At 41.1% G+C, this 15,013-nt stretch overlaps 1 protein-coding gene across 1 annotated transcript in view; it reads left to right on the forward strand.

Moving 5' to 3' along the window:
• The first annotated feature begins 1,170 nt into the window (after window positions 1-1,170).
• Window positions 1,171-15,013, forward strand: part of agfg2 (ArfGAP with FG repeats 2) — a 33,458-nt gene continuing 19,615 nt past the window's right edge. The window contains exons 1-7 of the mRNA XM_037683536.1: window positions 1,171-1,529; window positions 2,089-2,182; window positions 5,969-6,084; window positions 9,457-9,601; window positions 9,889-10,009; window positions 10,097-10,195; window positions 12,266-12,298. Of these exons, the coding sequence (XP_037539464.1) occupies window positions 1,363-1,529; window positions 2,089-2,182; window positions 5,969-6,084; window positions 9,457-9,601; window positions 9,889-10,009; window positions 10,097-10,195; window positions 12,266-12,298 (775 nt within the window). The 5' untranslated portion in view covers window positions 1,171-1,362. The remainder of the gene's footprint in view (window positions 1,530-2,088; window positions 2,183-5,968; window positions 6,085-9,456; window positions 9,602-9,888; window positions 10,010-10,096; window positions 10,196-12,265; window positions 12,299-15,013) is intronic.

A 15,013-nucleotide genomic window follows, 5' to 3' on the forward strand; every position in this document is an offset into this window, starting at 1 on the left:
CATTAACCCTAGCCATTAGCACAAGGCTAGCCATTAGCTCTGGGCTGGGCATTAGCCCTAGGCTAGTCATTAGTTCTAGGCTAGACATTAGCCCTATTTTAGCCATTATCTCTAAGCTATCCATTAGCCCTAGGCTAGTCATTAGTTCTAGGCTAGACATTAGCCCTATTTTAGCCATTAGCTCTAAGCTATCCATTAGCCCTAGGCTAGCCATTAGCTCTAGGCTAACCATTAGCCCTATTTTAGTCATTAGCTCTAAGCTATCCATTAGCCCTGGGCTAGCCATTAGCTCTAGGCCAGTCATTAGACTTAGGCTTGCCATTAGTTCTAGACTAGCCATTAGCTCTAGGATTGCCATTTGAAATTTTAGCTTTAGGACAGCCATTAACCCTAGCCTAGCCATTAGCCCTAATTTAGCCATTAGCTCTAAGCTATCTATTAGCCCTAGGCTAGCCATTAGCCCTATTTTAGCCATTAGCTCTAAGCTATCCATTAGTTCTAGGCTAGCCATTAACCCTATTTTAGCCATTAGCTCTAAGCTATCTATTAGCCCTAGGCTAGCCATTAGCCCTATTTTAGCCATTAGCTCTAAGCTATCCATTAGTTCTAGGCTAGACATTAACTTTAGGATAGCTATTAGCTATATGTTAGCATTAGCTCTAGGCTATCAATTTGCATTAGGCTAGCCTGGACAAAGCTTTTTGCCAGAACCTCACTGACCTAACCTGACTGGCCTAGACACAAAGCAAGATCTTTGAACAAGGCCAGGCTGATTCTGGCAGATCCTGATCATCCACTCCACAGTGAGTTCATGTTGCATCCATCTGGACACGGGTATCTGCCCAGCTGTAGAACAAACAGACTGAAGAACTCGTTCATGCCTGTAATGATCAGGCTTCTCAATGAACAATGATGATGTCTCTGTTATTTTAATGTCTCAAATACGGATGTTTTGTGTACTGACTGTGTTCTTGAACTCTTTGTTCCGCGCTCTATGACTGAGGCTCATAAATTACTATACTTACTATCCTAATAACTATTTACCAGACTTCAAAAATCCCCAGACTATCCCTGTTGTAACCGCCACCGGTTGTTGCGCTTTATTTTGAAGGGCGGCTGACGCACATCCGGCGTCGCTCCGTGTAACTTGACGCTCCTCCCCTCGGCGCAGGCATTAACGTGAAGCCGCATTAGAGCCGTTTCCAAAATAAAGCGGGCGTGAGGCGCTCGGTGTAGTAAAACGGAGTAAACCCTGGAAGGCGGAGGAAGAGGAGCACAGAGGAGGCGTCACCGGGACGGGGGTGGGGGAGAACAGTCCCGAGCCTGTCCGTCTCTGTGTAGCAGGCACCGGGCCGGGATAAAATGTCGAACCGAAAGCACCGGGACAACCAGGAGATCTGCGCCCGCAAGGTCCGGGAGCTGGCCCAGTCCGGGGTCAACAAGCACTGCTTCGAGTGCAGCCAGCCCGGGGTGACGTACACGGACATCACGGTGGGCAGCTTCGTGTGCACGTCGTGCTCCGGAATGCTGTGAGTAAACAAACGGAGACAGACAGACGTGCACGCATAGGACAAACAGACGGAGGCCTGAGGCTGCAGCAGCATGCACTCAGAAATGTTCAGGTCCAGGAGCAGGGTGCTGCAGCCCGCCATGTGCGCGCACGTTAATTCACGCATCGTCTTCCTCTGTCTCTCCCCCCCCTCCCCCCAAAACAGCCTCATAAACGCCTCTGATTTATTTCATCATGATGCTGCAGGTTTGACACTCTTTTCTCCCTCCAGGGTCTGCTCCAGCTGTGTGCGCGTGCGTGTTGTCACAGTTTGTTGTGCATGTTCAGCCCCCAGCACTCCTCCTCAGGAACACGGGTTGTTGTTGTGACGTTGCTCAATCGTGCACAGCACTGTCCCACTTTTTGTCCACCCAGTATGGAGAAAATAGGAGGACACATGACCCCCCCCCCCCCCCCCCCCCACACCTCACCCCCACCTGTCCGGTCCCCCCCTCACCCCCCGGACCCCCCCCCCCTCCCCCCAGCAGGTGAATCCTCACTCTTTCACTGCTTATGTCTCTTGTGTCTCTGTGTCCCAGGAGAGGCCTCAACCCTCCCCACAGAGTCAAGTCCATCTCCATGACAACGTTCTCCCAACAGGAAGTGGAATTCCTCCAAAACCATGGCAACGAGGTGAGCTGACCAGATGCTGTCAAGCTGAGGTTGTTCGCCGCTGCGTCGTTTGGGTCCGACCTGGAGTTGAAATGGTTCTAATCTGGATTAGGAGACGTGCACATCAGATCAGAGGTTGAGTTTAGGAAGAACGCTCATGTTGCACAACGAAATACGGCGGGGGTGGGTCCACCGCTGGACGCCAACTTCTTTCTTTCTTTTTTTTAAGCCATTAGCTCCTTTTTTTTTTCTTTATAATCTGATTTGGCCCCCCAAAAAGTCAAACAAAAATTTGTCAGTCAATAACGCAGGTGTAGCAGCTTTGATCAGACCTACCACGCTACAGTAGTCCCTTGATTATCGCGGGGGTTACGTTCCAGACAACCCCCCACTATAGGTGAAAAACCGCGAAGTGGGAACGCCATATTTATTTTAGTATTTATATATATATATGAAGCCTTTATATATGCTTCCCACACTCTTGCAATGTTCTAAACTCTTAAACCTTTAACAACATATGTATATGTACTGTACAGTACTATTAACAGTTTATTCACCAGCTCTGCAGAACAGCAGCTCAGTTCTGGTTCTGCAGATCTACCCTGCAGCGATGAAGTCCACTGCCCCATCCAGGATGATGTGCATGTGGATAATTGAGCTTCAGGAAGCTTCAGGATTATTTGCAACTTTCCTGCCAGTTCTGTGAGCTTAATGGATAGCTTAGATTTGCGTTGCAAAACTTTCCCTCCATTTTGGCAGAAAGCAGCGGCCGAAAGCACTGTTGGCTTCTGGGTAGTGCAGTTCGTTTGACTGACAATACAGTGTAGGCTTATTGAAAGAAAACTACAAAAAGGCAATGACCGGAAGCACTGTTGGCTTCTGGGTAGTGTGGTTCTTTTGACTGACAATACAGTGTAGGCTTATGTAAAGAAAACTACAAAAAGGCAATGACCAGAAGCACTGTTGGCTTCTGGGTAGTGTTCTTTTGACTGGCGATACAGCATAGGCTTATGTAAAGAAAACTACAAAAAGGCAACGGCTGGAAGCACTATTGGCTTTTGGGTAGTACACTGTTGGCTTTTGGGTAGTGTAGTTCTTTTGACTGGCAATATAGGCTTATTGAAAGAAAACTAAAAAAAGGCAGTGGCTGGAAGCACTGTTGGCTTTTGGGTAGTACACTGTTGGCTTTTGGGTAGTGTAGTTCTTTTGACTGGCAATATAGGCTTATTGAAAGAAAACTAAAAAAAAGGCAGTGGCTGGAAGCACTGTTGGCTTCTGGGTAGTGTAGTTCTTTTCCACTTGACTTACAGTGTAGGCTTATCAAAAGAAAACTACAAAATGACGGCGCCTGTCCAAAGTATTTTTTCGTTAACTTTTCATCTCGTACCGTCTCAATTACGTGAGTAATAGTAAAGTTGACAATCATGTGTCCTGTACAATCTCTCAATGAAAAACCGCGAAACAGCGAGTTTGCGAAAGTCGAAACGCAAAGTTGCGAGGGACTATTGTATTGTGAAATGTTGCATGATCAGTTAGCTCTTCAAGTTTGTGTTGTGAATGACGTTCAGCTGACAGTAAAGATGAGCTCACCAGTGACCATAGTTTCTACTTAAGAATCCTTTCAAAATAAAAGCACTGTGAGTGGAAAATCACTGCTAGGTAACAACTTGGTGTTTCTTCAGTTGTAGATGTACATCTGCCCAGTGGTTCATATGATATTTTGCTAACAGACAGACATGAGGTGTGAGGAATGATTTTTGAATTTTCAAAGTCTAATCAAAAGGGGAGAGGGTGGGTCCCAGAAACCATCTTATCACCAGCAAACTGGTTGGTCCACTGTGTGGGTGTGCTGCTTGTGGGACAGTTTGTTGTAGCTCCTTGGATTGAATCGTCCTTTGGATGAAGGATGAAACATCTCAACAAAAAAAGAAACCGTCCAGAGGATCTGACTGAACTTTGTTGGATTTTCTACCTGGATTATTGAGCATGAACTTTTATATCTACGAATCAAAAGACACATTTTAAGAAAAAAATAGGACTGTTATGACGAGTATTTTATTTTTTAATCAGCTCCTATTAGTGACACTATTGTTACAGGGCAGTGATTTTCCAATCCTTGCTTTTATTTTGAAAGGATTATTAAGTAGAAACTACAGTCATAGGTGAGCTCATCTTCACTATCAGGATATGTGCACTCCTCTTAATGTCGATCCAGTGTTGTTGTGCCAACCTATAAAGATGGTAGCATGCTTTCTTCTTTAGAGGTTGCCGCAGCGTTGTTGTTTTTATTTCGGCTGCTCTCTTCTTCACCGGTGGCCACAGCGAGCAAACTCGCATGAAAGAGTTGGCCAGATGCCCTTCCTTACGCAACCTGGGCTCGAACCTGTAGCCTCAGGATTATGAGACCGTGGCACTGACTACCGATCTACTGCACCACAGTCTATGTTGATCCAACGGACCGGTGAAATTGAAGGAATCTAAACGTCCCTGGCTAGCAGAATTAGCAGCAGCTAATGCACCAACACTTGGAGGCTAATGGTACCGTATTTTCCACCGTACACATTGCACCGCCCTATAAGTCGCATCAGTCCAAATAGTCTAATAAAGTGGAAAAATTCATAAATATGTTGCTTCGTCATATACGTCACATATATTATGCGTCATCGCTGATGTGTCGCGTTTGTTACGCGTCACCGCAGACAACCCGGAAATGTGGGCTGGTGTGCCAAAAGTTGATGGGCTGCCAAATGGCGGCCGCAGGAGCGTGCATGGGAGGACTTTAATAAGAATTAAACAAGGTCAGCTTTAAAAAAAAAAACAATTATTTGTTTGCTCGAAATTATAGCAAAGGTGTGTCTCAGTTTGCCTTACTACTTGAATGCCATCTAGTGGCTGAAAATGGTAGTGTTCAATATTTTCAGTCAGAATGAATGAAAACGGTCATAACTCAGCCAAGAATTGGTTTATAAATATGGAAAAAAAAATCCATAAATACATCGCTTCGGAATATAAGTCGCAGGGCATGCAAATTATGCACAAAAACGTGACTTATAGGGCGAAAAATACGGTAGCTCTTGTAGTGTTACATCTTTAGTGTGGAGGTGTTCACTGAGTGAAAAAGACCCAGTATAATCTGTAATATCTGTAACTTGTTTAAAAATAAACCAAGAGGAAGCTCAGGAGGTATTGGAGGCTCACTAACACAGGAAACTTAAAAAATATATATATTTTTTTATCGCCCTCAAAATCCATTCTGTTGAGCAACATTTAGGTTGCTATAACAACCGAAAACCTTCAGATCTCATGTCCTAAATCTTGTGTGCAGCTTGTTTAAACATGCTAGTTTTAATAAATGCTTTTAATTCTACACGTTCATAGCCTCTTTCATGCCAAACATCGTGGAATGTGATGAAGCGGTTCCATAGGACCAGCTGAGGGATAAACAGGCGTAGGCTGCTCAGAGCTTCCATCGCAGATATTCACTTTAAAGTGTCTGAGTCCATCAGTGGGAGCTCTTACTGTTTATATTAGCCTGGTGGAGATCCAGTTGTGTTTGTGTTCGGTGGAGCAGCGGTGTGTAACGTCGAGTTTCTCCTCTCGGGATTGATCCAGCCCGTTATGACTCACAGTCAGTAATATTTGCAGCGCTCTGACTCTTTTACTGGATGATTCACCGATGAGAAATCGTCTTTGTGTTTTTCGTAAGCAATTCTCTGGCACCAGGTATGAAACGGTCGGAGGGATTATCGTCTCGTTTGAGGCCAACCCTTCGCTGTGTGTTTACCTGGAAAATGTGTGTGTGTTCAGGTCGGGAGAAGAACCTGGCTGTGTGTGTTTGACCCGAAGGCCGACGGCTGCCCCGACTTGAAGGACTCGCAGAAGTTCAAAGAGTTCCTTCAGGATAAATATGAGAAGAAAAAATGGTGAGAAATTTGCCGCACTTTAACCGCGACGATACGAGGCTAAGTCTGGAGCTCGGGGATTAACGAAGCTGCTGCCAATGTAGATATTTTACTGATTCTTCTGGTAATTCTGCCAAGAAATAAAAAATAAAATAAATGGAGGAAAAATGTTACTGATTAGGCACTTTGCAGTCGCTCATTTGATCTAAAATGCACCAAAAAAAAAAAAAAAAGCATAAAGCAGATCCTGCTTCTGGAGCAGGAAACTGCTCTTAAAAGTAATAAAAATATATATTTGTTGTGTGAATGTTTATTTATGAAGCATTCACTCTACTGCGATCCATTTTTCTTCTGTACATTTTTCATCATCTTTCTTGTTCCACAGCGTTTGTGCTATTTCAACAAATCATAAATCAAAATGTTCAGCTCTTTCAGAAAAATCCTGCTATGACGTTTGGTATTAGTGCAACTTTAGCTTTTTGAAATATTTAGCCTTTTCTCTCACCTTTTTCCCCATTTTAAATGAATTGAGCTCATTTTACATCCTTCATATCTTTAGATGTGTTTACAACCTTTTACTGCTCCTTTCACACTTTGTTCTGCTTCTTTCAGCTTCTTTGTGCAAATTTAAACTTTTTTCAGCTTTCAGCTGTTTTTTCAGCTGTTTTGTGCTCCTTTTAGATTCTTTCTGCTAAGTACCGTACATTTTTGTACTTCTTCTAACTTCTTTCTGCTAATTTCAGCGTATGCGCCTTTCAGCTTATTTATGCAAGTTTCAGCTTTTTCTGCTATTTCAGCTACTATTTAGCTGTTTTTTTTGTTGCTAATTTTTGGCTAATTCCACATTTTTTGCACTCATTTAAACTTTTTTCAGCCTAATTCAGCAAAACTGTGCTCTCTGCACTTCCTTCTGGTAATTTAAGCTTCTTTTTGCTTTTTAGCTACTATTCAGCTGGGTTTCTTTTTGTGTGCGCAAATTTCTGCTTTTTTCAGATCATTTCAACTTTTTTGTGCTAATTTCTGCTTCTTTCAGCCTAATTGGGCACAAGTGTGCTCTCTCCTTCCTTCTGGTAATTTGGGCTTATTTCTGCTTCTTTAGCTACTATTCAGCTGTTTTTTGCTCTTTTTTTTTAAGATATCGTCCACTTTTTTGAGCTTGTTTCTAATAATTTCTGCTGAATTGGGCATAAATATGCTTTCTCCACTTCCTTTTGGTAATTTCAGCTTCTTTCTGCTTTTTTTAGCTACCTTGTCTTGCTACTTTTACCTTTTTTCAGATTCAACTTTTTTGTGCTAACTTTTGCTTCTTTCAGCCTAATTGGACAAACACGTGTTCTTTCTGCTTTCTTCTGCTAGTTTAAGCTTTTTCAAACTTTTCATCTATCTTTTTGGCATTTTTTAATATAATTTCAGCTGTTTTTCAGATAAATTTTAAAAAAGTGTGATAATTTCTGTTACTTTCAGCCTATCTATCTTCTTTCTGCTCCTTTCAGCTTTTTTCTGCTATTTTAAACTTATTTCTGACTTTTCAGCTACTAGTTTGCTAATTTCAGCTGTTTAAAAAAAAAAATATTTTAGCAAGATCTTTATTTTTTTAAACTTCGTTTCATTACGAGACATAAGCATCACTTTATCTAAAAGTTTAGACAAAGTGTCTTCACATTTCGACTGGAGCTCAGTCTTTGTGAGCCCTTTCAGATTTGTTTTAATTTGCTATGAAAATGACCTATTTTAAGCGATTTTCCAAAATCTTAACTAAAACAGATTAAGCAAATATCAAATTAAAATGTATCTGTAATACGTTGAAGCGCATGCATAAATGGATCAAACGTTACCGAGTGAAATGAATGAGACAAACTTACGAGACTCGTTTATTATAATTTCTTAAAGATTACAGTTCTGCTCTGTTTAATCCACTTGTTACTGACAATTAACATTTTCCTGGTGCAGTCTAGATTTTATTGTTTCATCAGTGATGATGAGTTAAGCTGGCTCTCTGTAGCGACACAACCTCCAACCATGATGCTATCACTACCGTGGTGAATTGATTGGATCAGGTTTTTCCACTGAAATCTTATTTTATCTAGACATTTCTCATTCAAACCAAAGACGTTCAGTTTTGTATCATCTGGCTTGTCCACGAGGTCTGCACCAATAATCATTTAGGAGATCTTTCTGATCTCACACCAATGTTTGGTTTTCTTCTTGTGTTTCTGATGTTAAATGACTCAATGTGAAAAGTGTTTTTAGTAGCGGTCGAGTCTCTCTGGGTCTCGTTGTGTTTTTGTGGACAGTATACCTCATGTTCTTTGAAGTAATCGTTGATCAGCTACTCCAGGAAGAAGAAACAATGGATGTGAATTTCCTCTGTTTCCACACACCTTTTGTAGTTTGTGGACTGATCAGTAGGCTGATTTTAGAAACAAGTTTCAAAGCTTTTACATGTTTCACTGTAGGTTCTCTTTATTAGAAGAGATAAATAAATTAAGACATTTGGATATTTTGGTTGGAGTCAAAGTAAAAATAAAACTGAATGCTTCACCCATGAGATTTCCACATTTCAGTTCTTTTTTCTATAAGATCAAGAAGTATTTCCCACCTAAATCACAAAAGCGCTTGCTTCGCAGTCGATCTTCAGAATCTGCTCAGCGTTTTCTCACGTGAACAGTTGGATTTGCGACTGAGTTGTCATCGCTGTCCGGTTGGTTTGAGGTGTAAAGATGGCGTCAGAATTGTTCCTCAAAATCAGAATCACACACAGCGAGAGTGTCGTTGGCGCTGGCTGAGATTCACACGGTTTTCTGCTTGGGATTAACTCTAATGGCTGCTTTTCTGCTGAAATTGGAGTTCTTTGGAAAGGTTAGGAACAGTTGACATCTTCCTTGCTTTTGAACAGTGTCAGTTTGGAGAAATTATTTATGACCTGACTAATAAACTAATGGCTAGTTTGTGCTGGACCAAGACCAAAGTGATTTTCTACAGTCCTAAAACAATGGCAGTTTAAAAATATAATTATTTTCATGCAAATATTGCTTTTTAAGCTTTTGCACTGCTTATAATTTCATACTTTGCTGTTATTCTTGCAATAAATATGATACTCCTTCTGGAATTGCTACAGCTAGCTGCTGCTGTTATTATTTGCTCTTGCAAATGGCCATGAAATACCCTGTAAGACACCATGTAAGATGAAATTGTGTCCCATCCAGTCCACTTTGGTCTTGTCCCTGCTCGAGCTATCCATTAGTTCATCAATCAACCGTTCCTCCAACAGGTAATATACTAATTGTCCATAAGGTTTCTTCTGAACCATCAAAAATGAAGATTAAATTGTATTTTTTAGAACCAGTAAGTGACTGACTCATTTATGCAATTTTTTTTGGTTTGGTTTTGCAGGCATTTTTCCAAAAGTAAAAACCGGAGGGATGTGGAGGGTCCCTGGAGTCCAGGAGTCCAGGCCATGCCGTCTTCTCATGGCCCTCTGACAAGCCAAGGCCCGACCCATAATTTACCCCCTAATGCCAGATCGGCACGACCACTGGTGAGGGTTACATGAAGTTGATGGCGGAGGTATTTATGGAGGTTTAAATTAAGGTAGAGAGGGGAAAATGCTAAGAGCAGAAGTGAAACAAAGTTATGAACAAAAAGGGGAAATGAAAGGAGATATGTTTCTCAGAGGGCCAAATTGAAAAAGAGGAAATTAGGTAAGAGACTTTAAAGTTGTGGCACAGAGGACCTCAGCATCAAAGCCTTAGTTCTGAATCAATGAAAGTCTCACCTCGCCTCTCTTTGACGCTTTCCACCTCCCGTGTGTGTCTCCGGCTCCAGTCTCAGGCCCAGCTGCCATCATGGGATCGAGCCCCCGCCGTGTCACCTGCCGATATGAGAATGGACGCGTTCACGGCTCGACCGTCACGCTCCCAAAGCTTCAGAGACCCCTCTTTGAAAGGTCAGCAGTTGATCTTGGCAGGAGGGTTTGGCCTCTGCGGGCACAACTTTAATCACATATTTATGTTTTTATTTCTCTGTGATACAGATTCAACGCTGTGTGGTATAGAGAGGCAGAGACCAGGCTCTTTGTCTCTGGGGGGTCAGAGCCACACTCCCTCTTTCCCTGCCCTTCCACGGCCTTCAGGTCAGTTTTGTTCTCCCTTGTCTTAACTCCGCCCCCTGCCACCCCCACCAAAAAAACAAACAAACAAAAAAATATAACAATAAATGTGTAAATTGTAAAGTATTGATTTTTTTTTCCAACAACCTAGGTTCCTGCAAATTTCGCACCAGGGGGATTTTGTAATTTGTTCTGCAAGTAAAGGAATAGGCCACTTCATTTGGCCCCACATTGGGTGCCAAATGTAGTGGCCTATTCCTTCATTCAACAAGTAATTATAAAGCAATAAAATAAATAGAAGACTCTGATTCTGATGTGACCACAAATTGGGGCTTTATTGAAGTAAAAGGTACCAACCTGAAAAAGCTTGTAGCTTTTCAAATAAACCAAACCTAGTAATTGTTACTTTTTTCCGTCCTTCGTGCATCATAAAACCATTGTTTTCTGTTCTTCCAACTCATTACACACCCGTACAAGGAATGTTCTGGGGCAGGCTGACTCTGATGATGCTCCTGTTCAGAACCTTGGCTCAGACATGCACATTGCCCTTCAACAACAGCCAAGTGACTGACAAATTCACTGACATTCAAGTCCTTCCAAAAGACTCCCTTCACACATACTGAGCAGTTCTGCATGCCAACTTTTCCCTTGATCTTCCACCTCGGCCTCACATGCTCATTTCTTCACTACGTAGTTGTTTTCAGCATAATACCCGATATTTAGGCCTAAAAAGGTTTACGGAAGTATTTTTAATTATGTATTTAATCCTATAAGTCTTTTTTTGCTTCTTATTTCAGGAGCTTTCTTGTTTCAGACAAAGGGACTGTCCACATAGGAATGTTTTTTGGTAAACAGTTAAATGTATTTTTTATTTTAATATGAGTGTATCTGCTAACAAAGACACCAAATCTCCCCAACTTTGATCAGAAAATGAGGTTGGGCAACTAATAATGCCTATGTACTTTAGTTCAAGTGTCTGTTAGCAAAATATCTCATGAACATTAAGATGGATTTTAATGAGACTCTCCGAAAGTATGTATTGACGTACATCTACAACTGAGTCAGTGCTACTCAAGATGGCCGCCATAACTAATTGAACATGGCAAGCACTAAAACAGTTACAACTTTGTCATTTTTACAGGTCTTGACCTAAGTTTTGCTGTGGTAGTGTCTGAGGGTCATCCCCAACATGTACTCTGAGAACTAACAGACATCACAAGAACAAACGCATTGGGATGCAAGATGGTGCTAGATTTGTTTTCCTGCAGGGAATTCTTGTTTTGTTTAAACTCAAATGTTTAAATATAGCAGGGATTTTGTCTTAGCTGAAATAGTTAAATTCATTAAATCATTTTAATCAAGTGACTTATTTTTAATTTGTGACCTGTGCTGGCAAAATGAGTCCCAATGAGGGCATTTTCATTTCAGAGTTATTCATTTCAAATTCTTCATCCCCAAAGCTTCAAATTGATCCGTAGTTTGTTGTAATCTGGTGATTCATCACTTCTTAGTAATGAGCTAGTTTTGTTTACAAGAGTGTCTGTTTGCACATTCCAGTTGTATATTTAAAAAAGGGAATCCCCAAGCTTCACAATGCAAACATTATATGAAGGGATTTCCCAGCACTACTGCAGCCAGCAGAGAAAAATGGTCAATTTAAAAGAAAATAAAAGTATTTCTGAAGATAAACCTATGAGAATTCAATTTAAAGGTAAATTAAGAAGATTTTGTTGCTATTTTCGTTACCAGGAATTCTAGATTGTGTTTTCATGGACTAATTTTTACCCAAAACTCAATTCTGGTAAAACTATGTTCATGTTTTTTTGCTCATTGCCACTCATTCTGCCAGCTCGGGTCACATTTTGGTGTTATTATCATTTAAAACTTGGATGTTTATGCTGCTAGCGTCAGAGCCAGCCACCACCTTAGGGTAAAAGTCAAGAACCCACTTCCCTGTCATCGTGTCGCCCCACTGGTTTGCTGTTATAAACCAGAAAACAACTGGCTGCAGGGAGGATGGTTTGATATGCCTTTAGTGACTCTGTCCTTTTGTCTTTTCTCTTTCTGTCCATCTCCGGTCCTGCAACCTCGTAGCCAGCAGCTCGTTCAAAAACCACTTCACTTTAGGTAAGAGCCGATTCCTTTGAGCGTGTGTTGAGTGAATTGATGAGCTCCTCCTGGCTGTGCCATTTCTAACAGACGGCGTGGTCTGCGGGTTGTGTACCCTGTGACTCACATGCTTGTGAATTTAATTTGAGGAACGCTGCAGCTCTCCACACTCCTTCAGCCAACCAATTTATGGCGGACATTGGAGCTGAAATTAGGGTTGGGACTTTTCAATTTGTCCCCCATCGCAGAGCGATACACCCTCCACCCGTCTGTTTGATTCAACTCGTGAGCTGGATAACTTGTAAAAAATAAGTGAGGTATCGACTTCCACATTGCCGTGCGACTGCATCTAGGTGTAAGAAAAGTCAATATTGAAAATTGGGTTGCCACGTCAAAATCCAAAATGGCTACCGCCGTAGTATTTATTCATGTAAACCAGCCATACTTCTCATTTTTTAGGAAACTGCTTTCTAGTTTTTATATTGCTTAAAATTACGGTTTCCTCAAATGACTGGGGTGGGCAAAGACTAATCTATGGTGGCCAAGGCCACCAGTGGCCACCCCCTGGTTCCGCCGTTGCACTTGGCGGTGGATAAAATGATCCGTCACTCTGCGCTGTTTCGGATAAAGCAACAAAACTCACCTCTCTTCTTCTACACAGTGGAAGTCTTACTTAATTGAACCAAAAACACCAAAAACATTAAGGTTTTCTTGCATTCCCTGTTCAGTTTTAGTCCAGAAAAACACTCATTTCAAAAACTACAAACATTCACTATTCAAATCCCTCAGCGACGGGGGACGTGGCGTACCGCTTGTTCCAAAGGTGTTGGATCTGAACGCTGGACGGGTCGAGGAGAGCGCTCCCTGAGAGGGGAAAGAACGAGTTTGAAGCTATTTTTAGGCTCCGTCAGCGGAGGGCCGCTGATATTTCTCACCACTTCGGTGTTGGAGCACTTTAAAAAAAACTATGTAGGCCACAGCTGTAATCTCATTCCAAACAAGTGCTCTGAGAAGTTCAGGTATGCTCTCAGAGACGGCTTCTCAGGCGTCCAGCAGATCAAAGCCCAGAACTACGCTGGCAGCCCGACTTCTTCACGCCTTGTGTCAGGAGTTTATCTGAAGCAGAACAAGTCTGCTCTCCATCTCTGGCTCCTCTGGGAAAAGAACAGACTTTCATTTCCGTCTTCGTGCTAACAGCTGATAGCAGCACGCCTTGCGGCCGATCTGTTTGCTCTGTGTGCAGCGATGTTGATTTCCTGCTTTTGTTAGAATCTGTTGTTTTTATCATCGTTTGGGCTTTCCGTTGCACTTTTTTTTTGTCCTTTCATGCCTAAAAATGAACATTACGGGCTGTTTTTAGTGCACACCCTGCTTGTCCTGCTTCTGCTGCAGCGTGAAAATGTGCAATTAGGATCATTCACATGCGTCTGAAGTTTCCCATCTGATGGACCAAACGCATTGAATTTCACTCGATGTGATGCTTTGATGCTGAAAACAGCATGTGCATCATTTCTGACTAAAAGTGCTTTATTTATTTAAAAAAACGTAAATCAATAAATATGCTTTAAATCAGCTGCAGCTAATATCAGTGGTTTTAAAAGTAAATTAGAGAAGCTGCTTTTTTTGTGAAAATGCGTGTGGATGCTTGTTGCTGAATGATTTAGCTGAAAGCAGCTAAACAAGCTAAAACATAGACCAATAGTTGAAAAGTAGAATGAAAGGGCTGAAAGGAGTGCAACCCCCCTCTGAAATGATCAAAAAAGTTGCTGAAAATAGACGAAAAAAGCTGAAATTAGCAGAAAGAAGCTAAAAAGTATCAGAAACATGCTGAAATTAACCCCAAAAAAGATACAAGAAGTGTAAGCCTCACTTAGTAAAAAAAAAAAGCCAAAGAAAACTCAAACAAGCTTTTATTAGAGGGATGAAGCGTATCAGAGCACAACACAGCTAAAGTTAGAAAATCAACTGAACAAAAACCTGAAAATTTCACGTCTGAAAAAGCAAAAAAAAAAAAAAAAAGGGCAGAAAGAAGCTTAAAAGAGCGCATGAAAGCTGAAATTAGCTGAAAAGTAGCTAAAAATATGTAATATGTAATTAGTAGAAAATCAGCTGATATGTAACTAACAAGTTAAAATAAATTAGTTAAATGAAGCTGAAATGAGCAGAATTTAATAAAAGGCGCAAAAAAGATGAAAGAAGCACGCAAAAGCAGAAATGAGAAGAAAGAAATAGGAAACAAAAAGCTAAAAATATCAATTGATAAACTTAAATGAGCAGAAAGAAGCAAAAAAGAGCTGAAAAAAACTGAAACTAGCAACTACAAAAAAGCTAAAAGGAGTCTAAAAAGCTTCAGTTAGTATAAAAGCCAAACAAAAACAAAAAAGCTAAAATTAGAAAAAAGAAGCTTAATAGAGAACAAAAAAGCTAAAATTAATTTTAAAAAAATCAGCTGAAAGTAGCTGAAAAAGCACAAAATGCTGAAAATATCATAAAAATGCTGAAAGAGCAAAAAAAAAACAACAACAACCTGTAATAAGCAGAAAGAAGCTTAAAAGAGCGCATAAAAGCTGAAATTAGCTTAAAAATAGCCAAAAAGATGTAATTACCGTATTTTTCGCCATAAACGTCGCTCCACCCTATAAGTCACATCAGTCCATATTTGTCTAATAAAGTGGAAAAATACATAAATATGTCGCTTCGCCGTATACGTCGCATCTATTGTGCGTCACTGCT

Source organism: Nematolebias whitei, chromosome 1, assembly GCF_014905685.2.
Source record: "Nematolebias whitei isolate Nwh7 chromosome 1, NemWhi1, whole genome shotgun sequence".
In the NCBI taxonomy this organism is placed as follows: Eukaryota; Metazoa; Chordata; class Actinopteri; order Cyprinodontiformes; family Rivulidae; genus Nematolebias; species Nematolebias whitei.